The sequence below is a fragment of the Chiloscyllium punctatum genome, chromosome 2 (assembly GCF_047496795.1).
Source record: "Chiloscyllium punctatum isolate Juve2018m chromosome 2, sChiPun1.3, whole genome shotgun sequence".
Taxonomy (NCBI): Eukaryota; Metazoa; Chordata; class Chondrichthyes; order Orectolobiformes; family Hemiscylliidae; genus Chiloscyllium; species Chiloscyllium punctatum.
This window is the reverse complement of record NC_092740.1, coordinates 101,062,535-101,089,941: the sequence shown is the minus strand read 5'-3', so window position 1 is coordinate 101,089,941 and position 27,407 is coordinate 101,062,535. Positions and strand designations below refer to the sequence as shown.

General features: G+C 43.7%; 1 protein-coding gene across 2 annotated transcripts in view; it reads left to right on the top strand.

The window, feature by feature from the left end:
* auh (AU RNA binding protein/enoyl-CoA hydratase) overlaps window positions 1-19,530 on the top strand; it is a 342,490-nt gene extending 322,960 nt beyond the window's left edge. For both annotated transcript variants that reach the window (XM_072586802.1, XM_072586790.1), the window contains one exon: window positions 17,881-19,530. In XM_072586802.1, coding sequence (XP_072442903.1) covers window positions 17,881-17,958 — 78 coding nt within the window. In that variant the 3' untranslated portion in view covers window positions 17,959-19,530. The remainder of the gene's footprint in view (window positions 1-17,880) is intronic.
* The last annotated feature ends 7,877 nt before the right edge of the window (window positions 19,531-27,407 follow it).

The following is a 27,407-nucleotide window of genomic DNA, read 5'->3' as shown; positions in this document are numbered from 1 at the left end:
AGTGGAAGCTGTTCAGTCTTCTCTCCTGTCTGGCATTTGTAGTCCACATTTCACTGCCATACGGCAGTGTGCTTATGACACAGGCGTTGTAGACTGACATTTTGTCTTCACTCTCAGCTTGGGATTTCTCCAAACTCGAGTCGTGAAGTGAGCAAGAATTGAGGCTGCTTTCCCGATCTTCTTTTCGATCTCTGTATCCAAGGAGAGGTTGTCAGTGATGGTAGAGCCAAGGTCTGTAAACTGATGGACGACATTGAGCTCATAGTCATCGTCGATGGTGATGACCAGCGGTGTTCCTGTGTTCTCTCCCAAGACACTTGTCTTCTTCAGACTGATAGCCCAAAATCCTTGTGAGCATGAGAGAGGGAGACTATCAATAACTGGAGTTCCTACTGGGTGTGTGTTGCAATTGCAGTATCATCAGCAAACAGCATGTCCTTGATGAGTGCAGCACGTACTTTTGTCTTGGCTGTGAGGTGGGCCAAGTTGAAGAGCCTGCCGTCTGATCTAGTGCGTAGGTAAATCCCCTCTGTTGCGGTGCCAAAGACATGTTTCAGGAGTAAAGCAAAAAAAATCCAGAAGAGTGTGAGAGCGAGGACTCAGCCTTGGTTGACAGTGCTACAGATGTTGAAAGGCTCAAAAGAGCTGCCATGAACTGCACTGTCCCCTTCGTGTTTAGGTTAGATTACTTACAGTGTGGAAACAGGCCTTTCAGCCCAACAAGTCTACACCAACCCACTGAAGAGCAACCCACCCAGACCCATTACCCTACATTTACCCATTCACCTAACACTATGGGCAATTTAGCATGGCCAATTCACCTAACCTGCACATTTTTGGACTGTGGGAGGAAACCGGAGCATCCGGAGGAAACACAAGCAGACATGGGGAGAATGTGCAAACTCCACACAGACAGTTGCCTGAGGTGGGAATTGAACACGGGTCTCTGGCGCTGTGAGGCAACAATGCTAACCACTGAGCCACCGTGCCGCCCCGTCCAGCAGTGCTGTGTCAGGGTTGGCGATTGCTTTTGCTTTTACTTTCACCATCTGCAAAAACTTGTCACATGATTGGTTGAGATGTGTATTCTGCACGAAAGCTGACCATCGCTGTCATGGAAAATCATTTCGTTGACCTGTGGAAGGATTCTATCATGCAGTTTCGGTGAGCAGCCGGTCTTCAGGAGAACCTTGAAAAGGCTGTTTCTGCTGACCAGGTCAAACACCTCAGTGAGGTCAATGAAGGTGACATACAGGGGCATTTTCTGTTCTATGCACTTCTCTTGCAGTTAGTGAAGGGAGAAGATCATGTCTACCTTTTAGCTCGGAAGGCGAGCTATGACTCTGGGCATACACGTTCTGCCAGTTTCTGCAGGCAAGTCAAGATGACCTGAGCAAAGGCTTTGCTGACAGTGTTGAGGAGAAAGATGACTCTGTAGTTCTTGCAGTCACTTCCCTCACCCTTGTTCTTGTAGAGGGCAATGATCTTGACATCCCTCATGGCCTGCGGTGCAGCTCCTTCTTGCCATTACTTGGCAGAGGACTTCATGCAATGGGAGCAGTAAGCTAGTCTTGCAGCACTTGATCAGATCAGAAGGAATCCCATTGCTACCCAGGACCTTAGCTGAGGTCAGGCTAACAATGGCCTTACTGAGCTCTTCTACTAATGGCTCTGCATCTAGCTTGTCCATGGTCAGTAAGCATGTGATGGTATCAAGTGCTGAAGCGGACACGGTATACTCTATGGAGTAGAGATCAGAGTTGTGTTCAACACAAACCACCCCACCGCCCCCCCCCCCCCCCCCCCCCCCCCCCCCCCCAGCAGTGTTGACACTGCCGGCATAGTTCTCCAGGTGCAATGGTGGTAGGATGCAAGCCTAGACAACAAGCTGTTTCCCAGGAAGGCTGTCATCCCTCTCCACAGCACTGGCTAATCCAAAGGAACAGCAAAGCCGTTACAGTTTTGTATCCGTTCCGTCACAGGAGCTGCCAGAACGTGATTGTAGATAATGACTAACTGCCTTTGGGGTCCCGGCTCCAGATTTTTCCTCGACGTTTACTCCTGAAGCCTTTCCCAAGTGTGGGTCTGACAGCAGAGGCTTGAAACCAGAGTTTTCCTTCTCCTTGCCAGGAAGCAGCCCACCCTCGGGATTGGGCAAGGTCTCTCCTAGCCCTCCTTATTCACATCACTCCTAGCCCGCTCTCTGCCCACCTCCTCCTCTCACATGGTCACCTCTCTCTTGCCTAACTCAACTCTTCTATCTTTTATGTCCCCAACTCCTCTCCTGATCCATTCTCCCACATAGCTTGCATCATCCTGAGTCCTCACACTTCTCTTCCCCACTCTCCTCCCCTCTGTGACTCTCCTTACCCCCACTCTCCTCTTCCCTCCCCACCCCACCTTCTCCGCCACCCTCCTCTTCCCCCCCCCCTCTTCTTTCCCCCCCCCACCCACTCTCCTCACTCCGCACACAATTCCCCCTCCCCACTCCACACTGCCCACTCCCATCTCTCTCTCCCCCTCCATCATCTCTTCCCTCTGCCCAGGTCTCTCTACCCCAGACCCCATTCTTTTTCTGCTAAACCAACCCCTCCCCATATACTCACCTGCTGCCCCCTGACCCCAACCTCACACCCCCAACACCCCAGATGCCTTTCTGTCTCTCTGGTCCCGGTACCTTTGTAGAACTGGACAATGGCAGTGGCTGAGTTCTGTGAACACAGCCAAAGCCACTGTCTCTGGACCTCAGCCTCTCTTCCTCTGGGGCTGCTCTCAGGCCCAGGCTCCTGCCTCTCGTCCTCCTCCAGGCACTGGTGCTCATAGCTCAACAGCCAGTTTTTGGGGCTGTGTCCTGCCATGCCAGAGTTACTGGGAGCCTTGGCCTCCTCCATGGGCAGCCCAGGATCCCCGTGTCAGCATGATTAAGGTGGACCCTGTTCTAGCAGAACAGCTCACTCATTTCTCCAGTGAAGCGGGTGGGGAGGGTGATAAGTGTCTGCCCCGCATGTCTCCCTCTGGGCTTGCATGGCTGTTGCTATTAGTCCTACTTGCCTGCCCCAGTGACACCATCTTTTTTTTCAGGAGGAGATAATCAGGACTGCAATGCTGGAGAAATCAGGCCTCAGGACTGATGAAGGGCTATGCCCGAAACATCGACTCTCTTGCTCCTCAGATGCTGCCTGACCTGCAGGTGCTTTTTCCAGCATCACACTTTATCAGCTTTTATGCCAGTTCCATCAGGGAGTAAACCTTGGTGATTCTCCACTCGTATTCCGCATCCCATTTTCCTGTTCTCACCTTCCAGCATAGGGGACCTATCCAGAAAAATTTTGAAAGGCTATCACCTTTCCCGATTCCCTTGGGCTCTGTTCCATTTTGTTTTGCCATAAATGGTCTCTTGGGATCATTCATTGTCACTGTCTGACACTTATGAGGTTCCCCTCTGTAGCTCAAGTTGTCAGCTAAGAAGGGGGGCAATTGATATATTTTATCATAATGTCGCATCAGGATCTTGCACACAATGCAGTTTTGTCTAACCATAATATCTTTAATTCAGCTGTCCAGCAGTAGTTGTATGAAGTATGTTCAGTATGATTGGGGGGGTTTAGTCCTTTTACATAGGCAAAGAGCTATATCACCCAGAAAATTGCCAGGAAGTGTTTCTCTTCCCCACTCTCCTCCCCTGAGAACCCTGCTCAACTAGGGACAAGAATCGGAAGGCACCAACCACTAGTCTAAACCTCCTGTAGTGCACCTATAAGAGTGTGGCTGTTACACTAGTGTCAGTTGCAGCCACTTCTCACGTGAATTGGATTTGTGTGCCTATTGTGCAGGAGCCTTTGCCAGGGCCTGATTTAATTCCAAGGCAGCTTGGGTATGCTCCTTGGTCTATTCCCATGGGGTATTTCCATGTTTGGAAGCTGGGAAGGCTTTGGTGGCAAAACCATCTGTGTGGTTCTGGCATGAAATGTGAAAGTTTTAATACTGTCATGATTTATTTTCCACTTTCATTGTACTTTCCCTCCTTTTGTGCCATTGTCCTCACTGGTACAATACAAGCAATATTCTGTCTGTTGTCTGGACTGGGAAATAAATTTTTTTTAGAACTGCAGATAAAAAAGTACCATTTTTTAAAAAAATTATTTGTTCCATGTGGGCGATGGTGGGGAAGTCAATATTTATCGCAGATCCCTAGATGACTCTGAAGAGAGTGACTGATGGTTGCGATCTTGGACCACTGAAGCCCATGTGAGCATTAGAGATATAGTTAGTAAGTTTGCTGATGACACCAAAATTGGAGTTAAAGTCGACAGCGAAGAAAGTTACCTCAGATTACAATGGGATTTTGATCAGATTGGCCAATGGACTGGAAAGTGGCAGGTGGAGTTTAATTTAGATAAATGTGAGGTGCTGGATTTTCGGAAAGAAAATCATAGCATGACCTATACACTTAATAGTAAGGTCCAAGAGAGTGTTGCTGAATGAAGAGATCTTGGAGTGCAGGTTCATAGCTTCTTGAAAGTGGAGTTGCAGGTAGATAGGATAGTGAAGAAGGCATTTGGTATGCTTTCCTTTATTGGTCAGAGTATTGAGTACAGGAGTTGGGAGGTCATGTTGGGCTGTACAGGACATTGGTTAGGCCACTGTTGGAATATTGTGTGCAATTCTGGTCTCCTTATCGGAAAGATGTTGTGAAACTTAAAAGGGTTCAGAAAAGATTCACAAAGATGTTGCAGAGTTGGAGAATTTGAGCTATAGAGAGAGGTTGAATGGGTTAGGCCTGTTTTTCCTGGATCGTCGGAGGCTAAGGTTTATAAAGGTTTACAAAATTATGAGGGGCATGAATATGATAAATAGACAAAGTCTTGTCCCCAGAGTGGGGGAGTCCAGAACTAGAGGGCATAGGTTTTGGGTGAGAGGGGAAAGATATAAAAGAGACCTAGAGGGCAACTTTTTCACGCAGAGGGTGGTACATGTATGACATGAGCTGCCAGAGGAAGTGGTGGACGCTAGTAGAATTGCAACATTTAACAGGCATCTGGATGGGTATATGAATAGGAAGGGTTTGGAGGGATATGGGCCAGATGATGGTAGGTGGGACTAGCTTGGGTTGGGATATCTGGTCGGCATGGACGAGTTGGACCGAAGGGTCCGTTTCCATGCTATACATCTCAATGACTCTATAATACCCCACTAAATCTAGAAAAGAGCACAACTAATACAGGCAAGTGTACTATAGACTCAATGCGCTTCTTTTTTATCCCGTTACTCCTGGGTCAAAACTGTGCCCAGATAAGAATCCTATGGCTTCATAATCTGGGTTTTCTTATGGTTTACCTTTAATCCTAATGAGATAGGTAGGGTTAGTGGTTCATTAAGTAGTTAGAAGTTCTCTGATTTAGTATCTGTCTGGAGGAGGAGGTCATCCAAGTAGTGAATCAGGTACTCACTACGTGAAAGCCTTGGTTAGTCATTAGTGAGAGATAGGAGGAGAATTATGGAAGCCTTGGGGCAAACAATTCCATGTATATCATTAACCCTAGAATGTCCAGCAGAGGGAAATATTAGGCATGGGGGACTTGTTTCATAGGGTTTTAGGGCTATTCCCTACTATTGGTGCTGTTATGGATGCTTTTTCATTAAGCTCCCGGTGGTCAATTGTCAGCTTCCAGGACCTGTCTGGTTTCCTAACTGGCCAGATTAGGGAATGGTTGTTGGACATTACTGGGTGCAGGATCCTGATTGTAAGACCTGTCTATGACCTTGGCAACATCCCCCCTCACCCTGCTGAGGGAACCCATGTTGCTTCTGAGGTTTTGGGTCAGGATCATCTATAACTACCTGCTAGTCATTCTACAGCAGTCTGCGAAGGCTTCATGAGAGTACCTCGTGCCTCTGGTCAGTAGTCATTTCCGTGGACTTAAATCTCAATTCTCCTAGGTTGCAAATTCTGTCTAGATATCTCGTCGTGGAAACTTCTATTGGGCCTCATTCATATCATGCATCTGCCAGACACAGCAGTATGCATCATCGCATGAAATCCAAGTCCAGGATTTGTTCTGTCTCTGAGTGGAGGTTGACTAATATGGCTGGGTGAAAGCAAGTTGTGTTGCTCAGCATGAGTCTATACGTATCAGTTTGATTCCTCCTGTAAGTGCCCCATGAATTTGCTTAGGATAATCTTTTTTGCATGGCACTGGAACCGATCTTTTTCAGGATAGATTCAGGGTTGTATGATAACACCCAGTGTCCCATAGGAACTCAATGTGGCAGTCTCCAATCTTGCCCTCTAATAAGGGTTGTTCTTTATTATCCCGTCTGGTGCCACTTATCCATTTTGGTGAGGCCTGACATCTTGTCACAGGCCATGTGTCTGACTGGGGTTATAAATTGGGAGGGACTCGGCATCCTGTACTGGAGTTATCACTGCTTGTCTTGTGTCTTTACAGGAATATTGGAGTATCTCTCATTTGCTTGTGGAAGGGGTACCCTGTACTCCCTGGAATAATGGCCTTTCCGGCTTCACGTGTAGAACCTCCTTGAGGTAGTTGGTCCTGACCTTTTCCTGCAAGGATGTATGGGGTGGGATACCTCTGTAAAAGCCTCTATTTGTCTCCTACTTCATATCAGACCAGAGTTGGAATTTACACTGACCAATTTCATCTTTCCAGAGTTGGTGGACTTGGATCGTTTTAACCCCTTCATCTCCTTTTCCCACATGCAGACTATTCTCCAGATCATCCATCTCTGTGCGTGTATCATTGGCAGGGTCAAATTTATCCCAGGCCTCCTTATTCTCTTTGTTAGCGTGTGAGACTAGGGGCCTGGTCAAATTGGTAAAAACAATGACTGCAGATGCTGAAAACCAAATACTGGATTAGTGGTGCTGGAAGAGCACAGCAGTTCAGGCAGCATCCAACGAGCAGCGAAATCCTGCTCGTTGGATGCTGCCTGAACTGCTGTGCTCTTCCAGCACCACTAATCCAGCCTGGTCAAATTGGCCTATTCTTCACTGTTCAGCTGTCCAAAAGGTAGCATTGAACTGTGTCCATAATTGCCTGGAGAATGCAGTCAGGTGTTCCCCTTTCTTTTGCTGGCACTTATAGAACATAGAACATTACAGCACCGTACAGGCCCTTCGGCCCTCGATGTTGCGCCGACCAGTCATACCAATCTGAAGCCCGTCTAAACAACACTATTCTATGTACATCCATGTTTGTCCAATGATGCCTTAAATGCACTTAAAGTTGGCGAATCTACTACCATGGCAGGCAAAGCATTCCATACCCTTACTACTCTCTGAGGAAAGAAACTACCTCTGACATCTGTCCTATATCTATCACCCCTCAATTTAAGGCTATGCCCCCTTGTGCTCGCCGTCCCCATACTTGGAAAAAGGCTCTCCCTGTCCACCCTATCTAACCCTCTGATTATCTTATATGTCTCTATTAAGTCACCTCTCAACCTTCTTCTCACTAACGAAAACAGCCTCAAGTCCCTCAGCCTTTCCTCGTAAGATCTCCCCTCCATACCAGGCAACATCCTAGTAAATCACCTCTGCACCCTTTCCAAAGCTTCCACATCCTTCTTATAATGTGGTGACCAGAATTGTACACAATACTCCAAGTGCGGCTGCACCAAAGTTTTATACAGCTGTAGCATAACCTCATGGTTCCGGAACTTGATCCCTCTATTAATAAAAGCTAAAACACTGTATGCCTTCTTAACAACCCTGTCAACCTGGGTGGCAACTTTCAAGGATCTGTGTACCTGGACACCGATATCTCTCTGCTCATCTACACTACCAAGAATCTTACTATTAGCCCAGTAGTTTGCATTCCTAGTGTTGTGCACAGCGAAGAAGATGACCTCAGATGGGCCAATGGGCTAAGGAGTAGCAGATGGAGTTTAATTTAAATCAGTGTGAGGTGCTGCATTTTGGAGAGGCAAATCAGGGCAGGACTTATTCACTTAATGATAAGGTCCTGGGGAGTACTGCTGAACAAGGAGTGTAGGTTCATTGTTCCTTGACAGTGAAGTCGCAGGTAGATAGGATAATGAAAAGGGTGTTTGCTTTCCTTTATTGGTCAGAGCATTGAGTCTAGGAGTTGGGAGGTCACGTTGCAGCTGTACAGGACATTGGTTAGGCCACTTATGGAAGAGTGCTTGCAATTCTGGCCTACCTTTTAATTGGAAAGATGTTGTGAAATGTGAAAGAGTTCAGAAAAGATTTACAAGGATATTGTCAGTGTTGGAGTATTTGATCTATAGGGAGAGGCTGAATAGGCTGGGGCTATTTTTCATGGAGTGTCAGAGGCTGAGGAGTGACCTTATAGAGGTTTATAAAATCATGTGAGACACGAATAGGATAAACCTTTTCCCTGGGGTGGGGGAGTCCAGAACTAGAGGGCATAGGTTTAGGGTGAGGGGTGAAAATTTTAAAAGGGACCTGGGGGCAAATTTTTTACGCAGATGGTAGTGCATATATAGAATGAGCTGCCAGAGGAAGTGGTGAAGGCCGGTACAAATACAACATTTAAAAGGCATCTGGATGGGTATACAAATAGGAAGGTTTAGAGCAATATGGGTCAAGTGGTGGCAAATGGGACTTGATTAGGTTAAGATTTCTGGTCGGCATTGAAGAGTTGGAGCAAAGAGCCTTTTTTGTGTTGTGCATCTCTATGATTCCAACACGTTAATAACAGATTGACCCTGAGAAAATTATCAATCTGTCCAAAATTCTGTCAGTAGTTGTTAAAGAATATCTCTGAGTTCAAGGTGGGTTCGAAGGCAGGAATTCTTTGGGCTGTCTCTATCAGTTGCTCCACCATGAATGGGATGGTGTAGAAAATATTTGTGACCCTTTGCATATCTTATCTTTGCATATCCTTGGTTAAGAGGGTTCATCAGTACTGGAAGGGGCTCCACCATTTTCTGGGATTTGGGGTTCTTTGTAGATTGGCAGTTGGATTGAGTGTTGAGGGTATCTATCTCTTGTAGTTCGCAGCGTACCAACATGCTTTCTTCTCTTTGTCCCACCTTGTTTCTTTTCTCTGTTCTACCTTTGAAAGTGCATATTATCCCTTACTCGACTGCAGAGTGGGACTTTAATCAATGAATCATGTGCTGGTACTTCACCCCCTTGAATCTGGGCTGTTATATGGGGTAGCCTGAGTCTGGATAATCAGGAATACATGGCTGGTGAGGTTCAACATCAGTGTAACCATTGGTGATTTCTTATCACAGCCCCTCCAGGGATGCTAATTTTCTGCATGCATTGGACAACTTCAACCAGTTTCTTCGTAAACTCGTTTCACTCAAGTACTACATTTGAGAGGAACAAAGGGGTCAGAGTTTATTTGGAATTCAATGCAATTTTATTCACAAAATGCACTAAAATCGCAAAAGACCAATTCTTACATTTAATTACTCTGTCGTAATCCTTATCTAAAGTACCATTGGCTACCAGACAAGTATTATATCTGTTGTTGAAATTTGCCAGGCTTTGTAGTTGGCTCTGATGAACTTGAAGGTTGGCCTCATGTGTTTGTCTTCTCTTTCGCCAGACCTCTGCTGTTAGGCCAGGTCAGTTGTTACTAGCGAGGTTACTGTCTGTTCTTATTCCTCCCCACTGTGTTCTCTGGCCCTCGGCCAATTGATCTTCCAGGTCAAGTCAGGGTGTCCAATGGCATATCCGATACTACACAAGGAAGATGCTGGATGCTGGGGCTGCTCTTGGTGTCCATCATCCAATGGTGTCAAAGGAATGCCCCATCCTCCATACATGGTCACAGCAGGAGTCCAGGCTCTGGTGAATCTGCTCATCGTACTCCAATATGCACAAACCAGTCTTGCTTTCCAGGACAGGTCTGGGCTTGCCTTGCCCACCTTTTGTCTTATGCAGATGTTTTATGCTTGACCTGACCTGATAATTTTGGGCCTGGCTGCTCAAAGGTTGCCCATTCTCGTTTCAGGCCTGGGCGTCTGGCCACACCTGCAACATTGTCCGATATTCCTATGTCATTGCAAAGTTTCAAGAATTGATGTTATCTTAGCTGAGGTCCATAGAACTGGCGATCAGTGTTTATTGAACAGCTCTTTGAGCTCTGCAATATGGTTCCTTGTTCCAGTTCGACAAGAATACAAAAGGTTCCTCCATTGTCTGAATATCAACCTACCTTTTGAAAATCATAGAAGCTTCTCATTTTTATACATTGATGGCAGTATATTCATTAGAATCCTCTAAAGCACTACAAGTGAGTCAGGTTGAATTTCCAATGGAGCCGAGGGACATCCCTAGAGCCCCCCAAAAAGAAGTTAAACCCTTAACAGAACAACCTTATGAAAAACCTAACCCCCATTCATCAGTCACAATTTTTTGGATGTATTACATTCTCAGAAATTTGTACCTGGCAGAGCGAGATATCCTGTCCCCCTTAGTCTGCATACCTCGACACGGTCCTGTCCCCCTTAGTCCACCTACGTTCGGGACACCACCCACACCCTCCACCTCCATGATGTTCGCTTCCCCGGTCCCCAACGCCTTATCTTCACCATGGACATCCAGTCCCTGTACACCTCCATCCCCCATCACAAAGGACTCAAAGCCCTCCGCTTCTTCCTTTCCCACCATACCAACCAGTACCCTTCCACTGACACCCTCCTTCGACTGACTGAACTGGTTCTCACCCTGAACAACTTCTCTTTCCAATCCTCCCACTTCCTCCAAACCAAAGGAGTAGCCATGGGCACCTGCATGGGCCCCAGCTATGCCTGCCTCTTCGTAGGATATGTGGAACAGTCCATCTTCCGCAGCTACACTGGCACCACCCCCCACCTTTTCCTCCGCTACATCGATGACTGTATCGGCGCTGCCTCGTGCTCCCACGAGGAGGTTGAACAGTTCATCCACTTTACCAACACCTTCCACCCCGACCTCAAATTCACCTGGACCCTCTCAAACTCCTCCCTCCCCTTCCTAGATCTTTCCATTTCTATCTCGGGTGACCGAATCAACACGGACAATTGCTATAAACCGACCGACTCCCACAGCTACCTAGACTACACCTCTTCCCACCCTGCCCCCTGTAAAAACGCCATCCCATATTCCCAATTCCTTCGTCTCTGCCACATCTGCTCCCAGGAGGACCAGTTCCAAAACCGTACAACCCAGATGACCACCTTCTTCAAAGACCGCAATTTCCCCCCAGACGTGATCGACAATGCCCTCCACTGCATCTCCTCCACTTCCCGCTCCTCCGCCCTTGAGCCCCGCCCCTCCAACCGCCACCAGGACAGAACCCCACTGGTCCTCACCTACCACCCCACCAACCTCCATATACAGCGTATCATCCGCCGTCATTTCCGCCACCTCCAAACGGACCACACCACCAGAGATATATTTCCCTTCCCTCCCCTCCCCTATCAGCGTTCCGAAAAGGCCACTCCCTCAGTGACTCCCTCGTCAGGTCCACAACCCCCACCAACCCAATCTCCACTCCCGGCACCTTCCCCTGCAACTGCAAGAAATGCAAAACTTGCACTCGCACCTCCCCCCTTACTTCCCTCCAAGGCCCCAAGGGATCCTTCCATATCCGCCACAAATTCACCTGCACCTCCACACACATCATTTATTGCATCTGCTGCACCCAATGTGGCCTCCTCTATGTTGGGGAGACAGGCCGCCTACTTGCGGAACGTTTCAGAGAACACCTCTGGGACACCCGGACCAACCAACCTAACCACCCCGAGGCTCAACACTTCAACTCCCCCTTCCACTCCATCAAGGACATCAGGTCCTTGGACTCCTCCATCGCCAGACCATAGCAATACGACGGTTGGAGGAAGAGTGCCTCATCTTCCGCCTAGGAACCCTCCAACAAGGGATGAACTCAGATTTCTCCAGTTTCCTCATTTCCCCTCCCCCCACCTTGTCTCAGTCAAATCCCTCGAACTCAGCACCTCCTTCCTAACCTGCAATCTTCTTTCTGACCTCTCTGCCCCCGCCCCACTCCGGCCTATCACCCTCACCTTGACCTCCTTCCAACTATCGCATCTCCAACGCCCCTTCCCCAAGTCCCTCCTCCCTACCTTTTATCTTAGCCTGCTGGACACACTTTCCTCATTCCTGAAGAAGGGCTTATGCCCAAAACGTTGATTCTCCTGCTCCTTGGATGCTGCCTGACCTGCTGCGCTTTTCCAGCAACACATTTTCAGACCTATATATCATCCTTGATCATTAATACACTTTCAATCCCTTGTCACCAGAACTTTTAAGTACATGCAACAGAAGTATAAGTTATGTTTCAAAATAATATGCGCATGATAACAATCAGTGAAGTAAAAACTTTATTATTGTTGTCTCTGTGTTTGTGATGATGCTGCCCCTTTAACAAGGCTATGTTGTCCTTGGTTTTTTTTCCCCCTCCAAGAGGGGTTGTAAGGGCAAAAATTCCAACATGTCTAGAAATGACTAACAGATACTGCCTAAGTCAGCAAATCAGAGGAGGCCTTTCGGTTTTCTTTAAACACAGTTGTACAATGAAAGGAGAGTGGCCGGTTCTCTCAGTTTAGGTTACTTCTAGTTTGGTTTAGTTTTTAGCAGGCAGTCAGAATCTACTAGTAGCAGAGAAGTAGCTACAGTGAAAAAAGGTTCCATGCTTCAACAGAGGTCTTGTGTGAACTTTCTATCTGAATTTAAAAATCTCAACACCAAGTTATAGTCCAACAAGTAAATAAACCTTTTGGACCATAACCTGGCATTGTGTGATTTTTAACTTTGTCCCTTCAGTCCAACACCAGCAGCTTCACATCATTTCTCTCTGAAATTTCTCCTGCCTGTAAGAACCTGTGTTTGAATTTACCTTTTGCCAAGGGGTGTTTTTATGTTGCAGGGATTGGAACAGCTTTGTAAAGTTGCGATGTTGTGTTGGTTGGCTTTTCAAATAGGTTATTCTATATTCTATTTGCTTTAAAGCTGAATGGTTTGACCAGCTGCATGACTCCTGGAATATCCACTTTATATCTGCCTTTACAAAAAGTAAATAGTTAGGGCTACCTTCTTAAAAAATGTTTTGAGGGGGACCGGCCTGGTTCATAAGAGATTGGGGGCTCTTGGCAGGGTTTATTTTATAGGTCCAATTTGGGATTAGAGTTGTTAGACTCACAGGCAGTGAGTAGTAGGTGTTAGTGTCTTTTGGTCTGGGTGTTGAATTCAATTGGTTTAAGCAGTGCTTGGTGTAATAATGGCTCTTTCCGTCACCAAGAGGTTTCTGGGGGGTGGAAGAAGGGATGTTGGGGGCTTTAAAAAAGGTGAACAAGGCAAAGCTGCTGAAGTTATCTTCATCCATAAAAAAGAGAGAGATAATAGTTCAACATTTAAATTTGCTAGAAATGCCATCAGAATCTTTGGAAATGGCTAAAATTCAGTTGAAAATGAAACAGCTTGAATTAGAGGCAAAAGAAACAGAAAAAGGAATGAAACCGTTTGAATCACAATTAAAAGCAGAGCAAAAAGAAAAGGAGAGAGGGATAGAGGAAAGGGAGGAAGAGAGAGAGTTTGAACTTCAGAAATTGGCACTTAGACAGGAAAGTTGGTTTAAAAGGATGGAGATGAAGGCAAGGTAAGCTTAGTGAGGATAAGTCAACCCATCATAGCCAAAGACCTGGTGGGGATCTGTTTAAATATATTCATGCATTGCCTAAATTTGCTGAGAAAGATGTAGAAGCCTTTTTCATCTCATTTACGAAAGTGACTTAAACAAATGAATTGAGCAGTGGCCATGTGAGTTTTGTTGTTCCAAACAAAGCTGGTAGGTAGAGCTAGTGAGGTATTTGCATCACTAGCAGAGAAAGTATCTGGGGCATATGAAAGAAGTAAAGAAAGCCATCTTAAATGCATATAAGTTTGTGCCAGAAGCCTCCAGACAATGTTTCAGGAATCTAAGGAAGGACCCTGATAAAACATACATTGAGTTTGAAGGGATCAAACAAAATAGTTTTGATAATTGGATAAGGGCATTAAGAATAGAGTAACATATGATCTTAGATGATTATTTTGGAGGAGTTCAAAAATTCACTTCCTAAAGTAGTGAGAATTCATGTGGAAGAGCAGAGAATTAAAATGGCAAGATTAGTAGCTGAAATGACTGATGATTGAGTTGGTCCATAATATAGAGATGTACAGCATGGAAACAGACCTTTCAGTCCAACTCATCCATGCTGATGTTAAATAAAAAAAATCAAAACAATGAGAAAGTAGTAAGATATTATAGAAATTCCCAAAATAGTGAGTGTACTGACTCTTGTAGTGTAAGCTTAGTTAACAAGTCAATTTAATGAAGTTTGTCCAAAGATTTTGGAGCCGATGCTTCTTGAATTTCCTTACAAGCTAGGCTGACTGAAAATTGGCCTGTATAATTTTAATGGTATTGAAGACATTGTGAGTTCTGTATCACATTACAGTCACAAAGAATTGCTGTTATTACATACTAACATAATCAGGCTTGATACATCACATAAAAACTGAAAGAAGTGTGGATGCTGTAAATCAGGACCAAAAACAGAAGTTGCTGGAAAAGCTCGGCAGATCTGGCAGCATGTGAGAAGAAAAATTAGAGTTAATGTTTCAGGTCCAGTGACCCTTCCTGTTTCGTATCTATCTCATTTTTGGACACTTGCATCTCCATCAAGGATGGGCACCTCAGCACCTCACTCTACCATAAATCCACAGATAAGCTCACGATGCTACACTTCTTTAGCTTCTACCCGAAACATATTAAAACAACCATCCCCTATGGACAAGTCCCACACGTACTCAGAAGCTGTTCAGATGAGGAGGAACGTGATGTACACTTGGAAATACTCAAGGATGCCCTCAAAAGAATAGGGTACGATGCTCAACTCGTCAACCGCAAATTCCGACGTGCCACAGTGAGAAACTGTAACGAACTCCTCAGGAGACAGACATAAGCTGCAACTGATAGGGTACCCTTCGTTTTCCAGTAATTTCCAGTAGCCAATAAACTATGTTCTTCGTAGGCTGCACCACATTATCAATGAGGATGAGCACCTCTTCACAGCAAACTGCCTGGCCTTCAGGACAACACCATATAATCCTGTCATGGCAGACGCTGCAAGACGTGGCAGAGTAGATATCACCATTACATGTATGTAGATGGACTCAGATCTCTCTGCTGATCTACATTACCAAGAATCTTACCATTAGCCCAGTACTCTTTATTGTTCTTTCCAAAGTGAACCACCTTACACTTTTTTACATTAAACTTCATTTGCCACTGCTCAGCCCAGCTCTGCAGCTTATGCATGTCCCTCTGTAACTTGCAACATCCTTTGGCACTATCCACAACTCCACTGACTTTAGTTTCATCCGCAAATTTACTAACCCATCCTTCTATGCCCTCATCTAGATCATTTATAAAAAGTGACCATAGCAGTGGCCCCAAAACAGATCCTTGCGGTACACCACTGGTAACTGAATTCCAGAATGAACATTTCCCATCAACCACCATCCTCTCTTTCAGCTAGCTAATTTCTGATCCAAAGTGCTAAATCACCCTCAATCCAATGCTCCGTGTTTTGTGCAATAGCCTACCATAGGCAACCTTAACAAGCGCCCTACTGAAATCCATTTCCATCATATCAAAACCACTTTACCCTCATCAACCTGTTTGGTCATCATCTCAAAGAACTCCAAGGTTGGTGAGACTTGACCTACCCTTCACAAAACCGTGTTGATTATCCCTAATTAACTTACTCCTTTCTAGATGATTATAAATCCTATCTCTTATAACCTTTTCCAACACTTTACCCACCACTGAAGTAAGGCTCACTGGTCTATAATTACCAGGGTTGTCTCTGCTCCCCTTCTTGAACAAGGGGACATTTGCTATCCCCCAGTCTTCTGGCACTATTCCTATAGACAGTGATGACAAAGATCAAAGCCAAATGCTCTGCAATCTCCTGCCTGGCTTCCCAGAGAATCTTAGTATAAATCCTAGGGGTCTTATCTATTTTCACACTTTGCAAATTGCCAACACCACCTCCTTGTGAACCTCAATCCTGACTAGTCTAATAGCCTCCTCAACAACATTGTCTTTTTCCAGTGTGAATACTGAAGAAAAATATTCATTTAGCGCTTCCCCTATCTCCTCAGATTCCACGCACAACCTCCTATTACTATCCTTGATTGACCCTAATCTAACTCCAGTCATTCTTTTATTTCTGATGTATCTATAGAAAACTTTAGGGTTTTCCTTGATCCTAACTGCTGAAGACTTCTCATGTCCTTTCCTGGCTCCTCTTAGCTCTCTTTAGGTCTTTCCTGGCTAACCTGAAAGCTCTCTCCCATATACTCACACATACACCTTCCACACATGCACCCTCTCAGATTATAACCCACTACATTCACTTGATCTTCCCTGCACACACACATTTGTGGGGTGAATTTGTACATGCAGAATTACATTTTATTTTGCTGAAAAACTACATAATTCCATGTAAAATTCTGCAAATCCCACTTTAGAAATCGAATCAGTCTGATCTAACATTGGGATGCAGACTTTAACTTCACACCCTCAATGCATTATCTGAGCTGAGATAGCACCTATTGTGAAAAGCTATCTTGAGAATGGTTGAGAACTACCTGATGAAGGAGCAACACTCCAAAAGCTAGTGTTTCCAATTAAACCTGTTGGACGATAAGCTGGTGTTGTGTGATTTTTAACTTTGTACACCCCAGTCCAACACCGGCATCTCCAAATCATATCTTGAGAATGTAACTTTAAAGTTCTGGGATTTACATATGAAGGAACTGAAACTAACACAATCATTCTAAAAGATGAAAGACTTAAGCTAAATTTGTTTAATATTGCATTCTATGACATTGCAATCCTGTTGCTATAAATTCTGATTTGTATAATTCTGCTTCGCAACCACCTGCTATGTAGCAGCACTTTGAAAGCTAGTTGGATAGAATAAACCTGTTGAACTATAACCTAGCGTTGTGTGACTTTTAACTTCATTGAAACTCAACACTACATCTGCAGCACAAAAGTACAGCATTCAGCCGATCGAGTCCCCCGAAGAACATCCCACCCAAACCCATTCCCTCTACTCTATCCCTATAAATGTGTATTTGCTATGAGCTGTCCACCTAGCCTGTGCATCCCTGGACGCTATTTTTGATAACCATTTATACCACTTGCCTGTACTTAACATTCAAAAACAATGACTTATTATTCTTGGAAATGAACAATTAGAAAAATACAATTTCATTTACTTCAGATTTGAGTAATACGATTAGCCATCATTGATTGAACATATATCGATGTCATATTTTCAGCTTGCTGACAAGGCAAGTGTAAAATGTGAACAGCAGCATATAATCAGACCAGTTTGTAGGTTTGATCATATTCATTTTACTTTTGAAGCAATGGCTTTATAGTGTTTCTGATGCATTCTTTCCTAGAAGGTCACCTACAGCAGGAAATTGCATCTGGTATGATCACATTATGGAATTGTTCTTGCCCTTTATTTAGTGTAAAGTATTAAGAGATGATAAGAAAACAGACTCAGGATTTTAGATGAAAATTCAGAAAAAGAATGAAACAGTTTCTACTAACTGTGTATATAGAAATGACTTTCAGCTTTTCTCACAAGAATTATTATTTTACATTAATGTTATGCTAGGCTGTAAGCATTATTGTTGTGTTTGTAAGTTAGAAAATAAACTCTGCAAAGGTCAGGACTGATTAGTAGTATATAAACACCTCCAGTAATTGCCTCAGCAGGCTGCTTTCCCTTGTCTAGCAATTCAATGAGCCTGAATTTAGTATCTCAACTTCTTGTTTTAACTTTCAGGTCATTCCAACAAAAGACAGGATTGAAGGACTTAATGCTTTCAGAGAAAAGCGACTGCCCCAATACACGGGGGAGTGATATTAAGACATTGAAAGAAGGCTTCAATTGGATGGAACACAAAATATAAAAGCTGATTTATGCTATTTCTATCTGTTCAGAAATGACTTCAAGATATACCGATAAGAGCCATAATATGTACGATTTTGAGCATCATGCTTTTAAGAAAAATACATAACATTGTTCTGTTTTTCTACCTTGAACATTTACTATGTGATTCTTTTACATTAAAATCTTTTAATTTAAACATGCCAATGATAAACTCAATCTTGTAGCCTATATCTGTATTCTCCACAATTGTCCAAGAAATGTCAGTGTTTTTGTAAGAGTGCATATTTTACATTTTATTTTGAATTCATCCCTTATTTCAAATTTATTTTGTTGAAAATAAGTTTATGCTAAAATGTCATGGGACATAATTATTTGAAAGGTGGTGCTGCATATAAGATTAATTTCAGAAACTTGAACCCTACCTTGTCACCAAACTGCCATTGTTTTAGCTTTGTGAAAATGTAATGTTTGACTACAGATTTAAGCATTTGGGTCCTCTTAACCTGGAATGAACCCAAAATTCTGAACATGTAACAAAGTTCTTTTCAAATTAAAAAGGGCAGAATTTTATCATTTGTTAGCACTGCCCTTGAAAAACATGTTAATGATAATTTGATAGCATTATTTAAAAACAGTAACTTACTTGAAAATGTTGTATCATTTGCATATCAATATTCTAAGTTTCTGTATTACTCCTGCTATTGACAGGTTAGTAGAAAGACCATAGAAAGTTAATAGAAATATATAAAACTGGATATTTTGTTAATGCAAGATTGTAAAAATGGCACCCAAAAGGACATTTGGAGGTCTGCTATCTTGATAATTCAGAAACCTCTGCTGTACTAAAAAGTGAGCTAAATGCTTTTTGTCATACTTCATGTGGTGTATGACTGAAGATTTTGTCATCCTCCATGTCTTATGTTCTTCAGAACTGGCAATGTAAAACCTGAGAGGGAGTAAAAAAAAGACTTGTTACCTTTAGTGGCTGGAGGGAGCTAACATAGTACACATTATCTAATTTTGTTCAGTGATCTATTCAAATTGAAAATCTTCCCAGACATTGGTCTTGGAAACAGGCATAAATCGGAAACTGATGATCTGTTTAGGGAATCCATCCCTCAGTGTCAAAGAATTAGATAATCTTGTTACCAAATTTTAAATGCAGAGAACCTGAATAGGAAAATAGTTGATATATATTCAGTGTCATGTACAATACTTTTGCAATTTGAATATTAAGTGGCTGAGTGAAATTTCAATTGGATCACGTCGCGCAATTATTGATAACTTCTATTTGTAGTCAGCTTCTAAGGCAGTTTTCTAAGTGTTGGTTCTTATCGGCTCATGATTGTGGAATTGAGTATTTTTCAAAGTTTTCGTCATATATCTATATCGACATCTATTTAATTTGTAAATGTCTTGATAAGTCACTGTGTTGGGGAATTCATAACATTTCACATATCTTTAGTTCAATTTGAACAGAAAGGTCTAGCTGGAAATAGAGGAGGACGTATTCAACAAATGTATGTTCTAAGTGTAATTAAAATTTAGATATTAGTACATTTAGAAATGGATATTGAAGTTATTTTGTTTTATCACAAAAGATATTCCTTAAATATCTCCTCCAAGGAGATATTAAGGGAGGTTTTTTTGTCATAGATTTAGCTTCATTTTACCCAATGTAGTACTAATAAGAATGGTCAGTCTGAAAGGTTGGATTTGGCACATTTATAATTCTGATTGCAATATTTGAATTCACCTAGGGGTGCTAACCCAAATTAGAATCATAGAATCTCTACAGTGTGGAAGCAAGCCAAACAGCCAATCAAGTCCACACCAAACCGCCTCCCCAAAAAAGCATCCCCCTCATGACACCCTGACTCTTGTGCTCTATGCCCCAATCAAGGCAAGAATGCCATGTGTCTTCTTTACCGCCTAATTACTTGTATTGCCATTTTGAGACTGCTGTGGACTTGAACCCCAAGATCCCTCTGTACATTAATATAGTTAATAGCAGGACTCTGAACAGCAAACTTTTCCTGAATATTTGATCTCCCAAAGTGCAGCACCTCACACTTGCCTGAATTAAACTCCACCTGCCATTTCTCTGGCCATATCTCCAACTGATATATATTCGATTGTATTCTTGGCAACCTTCTACAATATCTACAACTCCACTGATCTTCATGTCATCTGCAAACTTACTAACCCATCCATCTAAGTTTGCTTCCAAGTCATTTATATAAATCACAAAGAGCAGAAGTCCTACTCATCACAGACCTCCAACCAGAAATGTTCCTGGGTGAATGCGGATGCAAAGTACTCCTTTAGGATCTGTCCCACATCCTCTGCCTCCGGCACATATTCTCTCCTTTATTCTGGAGTGGCCCTACCTTTTCTCGAGTTATCCTCTTGTTTGTAATGATATAGAATGCCTTGGAATTCCCTTTAAGCCTACTTGACCATGTCTTATCATGGTCCTTCCTTGCTTTTTTAACTCCCTGGCAGTTCTTTCCTACTTACTTTGTATTCCTCACAGGCTCTGTCTGATTTTAGTTTCCTAAATCTTGCATAGAAACATAGAAAATTGGTACAGGAGTAGGTCATTCAGGCCTTTGAGCCTGCACCATTCAGTATTCTCATAGTAGATCATGCAATCTCTGTATCCCATTCCTGCTTTCTCTCCATACCATTTGATCCTTTTAGCTGTAAGGGTTACGTCCTTGAATATATTACCTCTTGAATATATCTAATGCACTATCCCCAATAGCCTCCTGTGGGAGAGAATTCACAGAATCACAACTGAACGAAAGCATTTTTCCTCCTCTCAGTCCTGAATGACTTGCCTCTTATTCTTGTGCTGTGACCTTTGTTCTGTACTTCCCCAACATTGGGAACATTCTTCCTTCATCTAGCCTATCCAGTCCCATCAGGATTTTATTTATTTCTGTGAGATTTCCCCCTCATTTTTCTAAACTCACTGAACTCTGCAGTATCCCACTCATCACCCGGGTTCAATTCCCGACTCGGGCGATTGTCTGGGAGTTTGCACATTCTCCCTGTGTCTGCGTGGGTTTCCTCTGGGTGCTCTGGTTTCCTCCCACAGTCCAAAGATGTGCAAGTCAGGTGAATTGGCCATGCTAAATTGCCCGTAGTGTTAGGTAAAGGGGTAAATGTACGAGAATGGGTGGGTTGCGCTTCTGCGGGTCATTGTGGACTTGTTGGGCCGAAGGGCCTGTTTCCAATCTAATCTAATCACAATCTGCCACTCTGAAAAGGATACAATTATTCCAAATCTTTGCTTGTCTGCCAACCAGTTCTCTATCCACATCAATACATTACCTACGATACTATGAGCTTTAAGTTTGCTTAATAATCTTGTGTGGAACCTTGTCAAAAGCCTTTTGAAAGTCCACATCTACTGATTAACCCTGTCCACTCAACTGGTTACATCCACAAAAAATTTCCAGAAGATTTGCCAAGCATGGTTTCCCTTAGTGAATCCAGGCTGATTAGGACAGAGTCTGTCACCAATTTCCAAAAGCTTAGTTTATGCATCCTTAAGAATTGACTATAGCATTTCCCCCACCACTGATGTCAGGCTTAGCAGCCTATAGTTTCCCACTTGCTCTCTCCTTCCTTTTTTAACAAATGGGGTTACATTAGCTATTCTCCAATCCATTGGAACACTTCCACAGACTGCAGAATGATGGAAAATGATCACTAATGCATCTGCTATTTCTAGGGCCACTTCATTACGTAACCGAGGATGCAGAGCATATGGCCCCTGGGGACGTATCTGGTTTTAATCTTATCAATTTCCCCAATACTATTTCCTGACTAATAAGGATTGCCTGCAGTTCCTCCTTCATGCTTGACCCTCTATCCCCTAGCATTTCCTGAAGGTTATTTGTGTCCTCCTTGGTGAAGGCAGATCCAAAGTATTTATTAAATTGCTCTGCCATCTCTATGAATTCACATGATTCTAACTGCAAGAGACCTGCATTTGCCTTCACCAGTCTTTTTGTGTTCACATATCTATGGAAGCTTTTGCAGTCAATTTTTATGTTTTTTGCAAGCTTACTCCCATATTCTATTTTCCCCTTCTGAATTAAATCCTTTGTCTTCCGCTGCTAAATTTTAAATTTCCCCAAGTCCTTGGGATTGCTGCTTTCTCTGCCCAATTTATATGCCTCATCTTTGGCTTTAACACTATCCCTTTGTTAACCATGTTTGAGCCACCTTCCCTGTTTTACTCTTATGCCAGTAGGGATGTACCATTGTTGAATTTCATCTATGTGTTCTTTAAATGTCTGCCATTGCCAATCCACCATCAACACCTAAAGTATCCTTGGCCAGCTTTTCCTAGCCGATGCATGTTTCATACCAAAGTTAACTTTCTTTCAGTTTATGACCCTAGTCTTGTATTTAACTATGTCACTCTCCATCTTAATGGATGAGAATTCTACCATATGGTCACTCTTCCTGAAAGGATCTCACACCACAGCCTTGCTAATTAATTCTCTCTCATTACACAATACCCGGTCTAGGATAGCCTGCTCTCTAGTTGGTTCCAAGATGTATTGGCTAAGGAAACCATCTCTCATACATGCAAGAAAATTCTCCTCCATCGCGTTGCTACCAGTTTGGTTAGTTCAATCAATATGCAGATTCAATCACCAATAATAATAATAATAATAATATTATTATTATCACCAATAATAACTGCTCATCCAACCAAAAGGTGCTGAGACATCACTCGTTTGCATTCTGGGAGTGGACGGAGCAGTCGGCGTGGGTGCGAAGGGTTCGTGGAAGAACTTGCTGTTAAGAAATGGTTAGCCCCAAACATTACATTACTATAGGGGTTTCCATCCCTCCTTCCTCCTCCAACCAAAAAAAGGAAAGGAGAGGTAAGGTTCAGAGGAGATGAAACATCATAAGAGGACGGTCAGCGGCAAGAGTTCCATTGGGTAATGGAGTGCGAGCCTAAACAGTTTCTGGAAACTGTTGGTGAATCACAGGTAACTTTAGAGAAATTGCTACTTATCAGAACAGAGAGCTTCAAATCCGTATTAAAAGTATTTAATATTGTAAGGATTAATTTACTTAAAGGGTTAAGAAATGGGAGGAGAGCTCCAAATTGTAATCTGCTATTCGATTAGATTCCCTACAGTGTGGAAACAGGCCCTTCGGGCCAACCAGTCCACACTGACCCTCTGAAGAGTAACCCACCCAGACCCATTTCCCTCTGACTAACACACTTAACACTATGGACAATTTAGCATAGCCAATTCACCTAACCTGCACATCTTTGAACTGTGGGAGGAAACCCACACAGACACAGGGAGAATGTGCAAACTTCACACAGACAGTCACCCGAGGCTGGAATCGAACCTGGGACCCTGGTGCTGTGAGGCAGTGTTCTTGTTCTTGTTCAGTGTGGGAAGCTGGGCATATTTCCAGTGCCCTGCACCTGTAAGTGTGCAAGAAGTGTCTCCAGCTGCAGCTCCTGGAAGCCCAAGTTTCGGAGTTGGATTGGCGTCTAGGGGCTCTGTGGAGCATTCATGAGGCATAAAGTTTCGTGGATAGCACGTATAAAGAGGTGGTCACACCACAGACTCATACTTCAGAGGGAGAAAGAGAATGGGTGACCAGGACATAGCAGGAGGGCCAAGCAGGCAGTGGAATCTCCTGGAATCTCCTGTGGCTATTCCCCTGCCAAACAGAGACACCGTTTTGGATACTGTTGAGTGGATTGACCTCTGAGGATAACAGCAGCTGCCAAAGTTATGGCACCATGGTTGGCTTTGTTGCACAGGGAGGGGGAAATAGGCATAGAAATGCTGTAGTTATAGGGGATTCAATCATAAGGGGGATAGATAGACATTTCTGTGGCTGCAAAAAAAGAGTCCAGGATAGTTGCCTTCCTAGTTCTAGGGTCCTGGATATCTGAGCGGTTGCAGGACATTTTGAAAGCGGAAGACGAACATGGTCATGGTACACATTTGTACTAATGTCATAGGTAAAAGGGATGAGGTCCTAAAAGCAGAATATAGATAACCAGGAAGATAGTTGACTTGTAGAACCTCAAAAAGGTAATTATCTCAGGATTACTACCAGTGATGTAAGCTAGTCAGAGTAGAAACTCATATATAGGATGAACTGTGGCTGAAAAGATTGTCCAAGGGAGAGGGTTGCATATTTGTGGGGCATTGGGACCAGTTCTGGGGCAGGTGGGACCTGTACAAACAACTTGGACGAGTTACACCTGTGCAGTACTGGGACTGATGTCCTTGGGGGTGGGGGTTAGGGCAGTAAATGCTGAAATTGATGGAGGAGGTAGAAACCAAGGCAAACATGACTAAGAACAAGAACAGGCAGGGAAATGCTGCTGGGAAGGAAGGGGAGGCTTTCTAAAAAAAACGTTAGTTTCAATGTGAAAAGAATAATAGGCGAGGTGGATGAACTTAGTTTTGTTTAGTACTTGGAACTATGACATTATTGCAAATACAGAGACTTGGCTGAAAGAGGGAGTGGACTGACAGCTGAATGTTCCAGGACTTAGATGTTTCAAGTGTGATAGAAAAGAATGTAAAAGTGGCGGGGGAGTTGCATTACTGGTAACGGAGCATGTTAAGCTGCACTGAGGGAGGATACATCAGAGGACTCCTGCAACGAGGCAATATGGATAGAACTCAGGAATCAGAAAAGGTGAGATCACAATACCACAGGCCTACTAACACCAAGCAGGAGGTAGAGGAGAGGATATGTAGAGACATTGTGGAACAACGTAAAAACAGGTTGTTGTGATGCGGAATTTTAACTTCCCCTATATTGACTGGGACTCACTTAGTGGGCAGAGCTTGGATGAGGCAGAATTTGTAAGGACCATTCAGGAGGGTTTCTTGTCACAATGTGTAAACAGTCCAACCAGGGAAGGGGTTATACTGGACCTGGTTTGGGAAATGAGCCTGGCCAGGTGAATGAAGTTGCAGTGGGGGAGCATTTCAGAAGTTAGAAGGGATAAAAAAAAGGGGTCATTAGCAAACAGGATTGAATGAGAATCCCAAGGCTTTTTATATATACATGAAAAGCAAGAGTGTAGCCAGAGAAAGGCTGGCCCACTCAAGGACAAAAGGAAGGAATCGATGTATGGAGCCAGAAGAGATAGGCAAGGTTCTAAACTAATATTTTGTGTCAGTATTTACCAAAGAGAAGGAATCGATAGAGAATGGATCTCAGGGAAGGGAGTGTCGAGTTTCTAAGCCAAGTTGCTATTAAAAAAGAAATAAATGTGCATCTTAAAAAGTTTTAAAGCCCCCCCCCGCCCCTGTCCTGATGGAATCTATCCCAGAATATTGAGGGAGTGAAGAGAACAAATTGCTGGAGCATTGACAGACATCTTTGTATCATCTTTGGCCATATGTGAGTTCTGAGGGGATTGGAGATGGGCCAATTTTTGTCCCATTGTATAAGAAGAGTAATAGGGATAATCCTGGAAATTCCAGGCCAGTGAGTCTCATGTCAGTGGTCGGGAAATTATTGAAAAAATTCCCAGAAACACGATCTATATGTATTTAGAAGCAAATGAAGTTGGAAGCCTCAGGCAGGGTGGTTTTATGCAGGAGAGGTGACCTGCCTCACTAACTTGATTGAGGAGGTGAAGAAGATGATTGACGAGGGAAAAGTGTCTACATGGAAATCAGGAATGCCTGTCACAATATACCTCATGGCAGATTGGTACAAAAGGTAAAGTCATATGGTGTCAAGGGTGAGCTGGCAAGATGGATACAGAGCTGGCTTAGTCTTAGGAGACGGAGGGTAATGGTGGAACAATGCTTTTCAGAGTGGAAGCTTGTAACTAATGGTATTCCCCAGGGATCAGTGCTGGTAAACTGTACTGTTCATGATCAATGTAAATAATTTGGAGGAAAATATAGCTGGTCTAATTAATAGGTTTGCTGACAATACAGAGATTGGTGGAGTTGTGGATAGTGAAGAGGATTGGCAGAGGATACAGCAGGATACGGATAGGTTGGAGGCATGGGCAGAGAAATGGCAGCTGGAGTTAATCTGGACCAAAGTCAGGTGATGCATTTTGGAAGGTCAAGTACAGGTGGAAATTATACAGTGAATGCCAGAACTCTTAGGAGTATTGATGTGCAGTGAGGGCTGAGTGTGCAGGTCCACAGATCACTGAAGTGGCAATACAGGTAGATTAGATAGTTTAAAAAGGCCTGTGTCAGAATCATACTCATAGAGATATACAGCATCCTGCGGTCCAACTCGTACATCCGATCCAAATATCCCAACCAAATCTAATCCCATTTGCCAGCACCTGGCCCATATCCCTCCAAACACCTCCTATTCATAGACCCATTTAGATGCCTTTTAAAATGTTGCAATTCCACCAGCCTCCACCACTTCCCATGACAGCCCATTCCATACACACACCACACTCTGCATGAAAACGTTCCCTGCAGGTCCCTTTTATATCATTCCCTTCTCATTCTAAACCAATGCCTTGTACTTCTGGACTCCCCCACCCCAGGGAAAAGATTTTGTCTATTTATCCTGTCCATACCCCTCGATTTTATAAACCTCTATATGGTTACCCCTCAGCCTCCGACACTCCAGGGAAAACAGCCCCAGCCCATTCAATCTCCCCCTATAGCTCAAATCCTCCAACCCTGGCAACATCTTTAACAGAGTCACTGGGTACATGTAAGCAACTGCTGGACATGCACATGGATAGCAGCGAGTTGAGGGGTGCATAGGGCGTCATGGTGACACAGTGGTTAGCACTGCTGCCTCACAGCACCAGAGACCCAGGTTCAAATTCTGCCTTAGGCAATTGACTGTGTGGAGTTTGCACATTATCCCCATGTCTGCGTGGGTTTCCTCCGGGTGCTCCGGTTTCCTCCCACAGTCCAAAACTGTGCAGGTTAGGTGAATTGGCCATGCTAAATTGCCCGTAGTGTTTGGCGAAGGGGTATGGGTGGGTTGTGCTTCAGCGGGTCTGTGTGGACTTGTTGGGCCAAAGGGCCTGTTTCTACACTGTAAGTAATCTAATCTACTATATTTTACATTAGGATTAAACCTCGGCACAATGTCATGGGCCAAAGGGCCTGTTCTGTGCTGTACTTTTCTATGTTCTAAATCTTTTCTGGACCCTTTCAAATTTCACAACATTCTTCCAATAGGAGGAAGACCAGAATTGCATGCAAAATTCCAAAAGTAGCCTAACTAATGTTCTGTACAGCCACAACATGAGCTCCCAACTCCTGTACTCGATACTCTGACCAATAAAGGAAAGCATACCAAACTCCTTCTTCAGGCGTTAGGGGAGAGCTACAGGGAGAATGTGGGTAAGTGGAGTTGATATGCCCAACAGCCATGATTGAATGGCGGAGTGGACT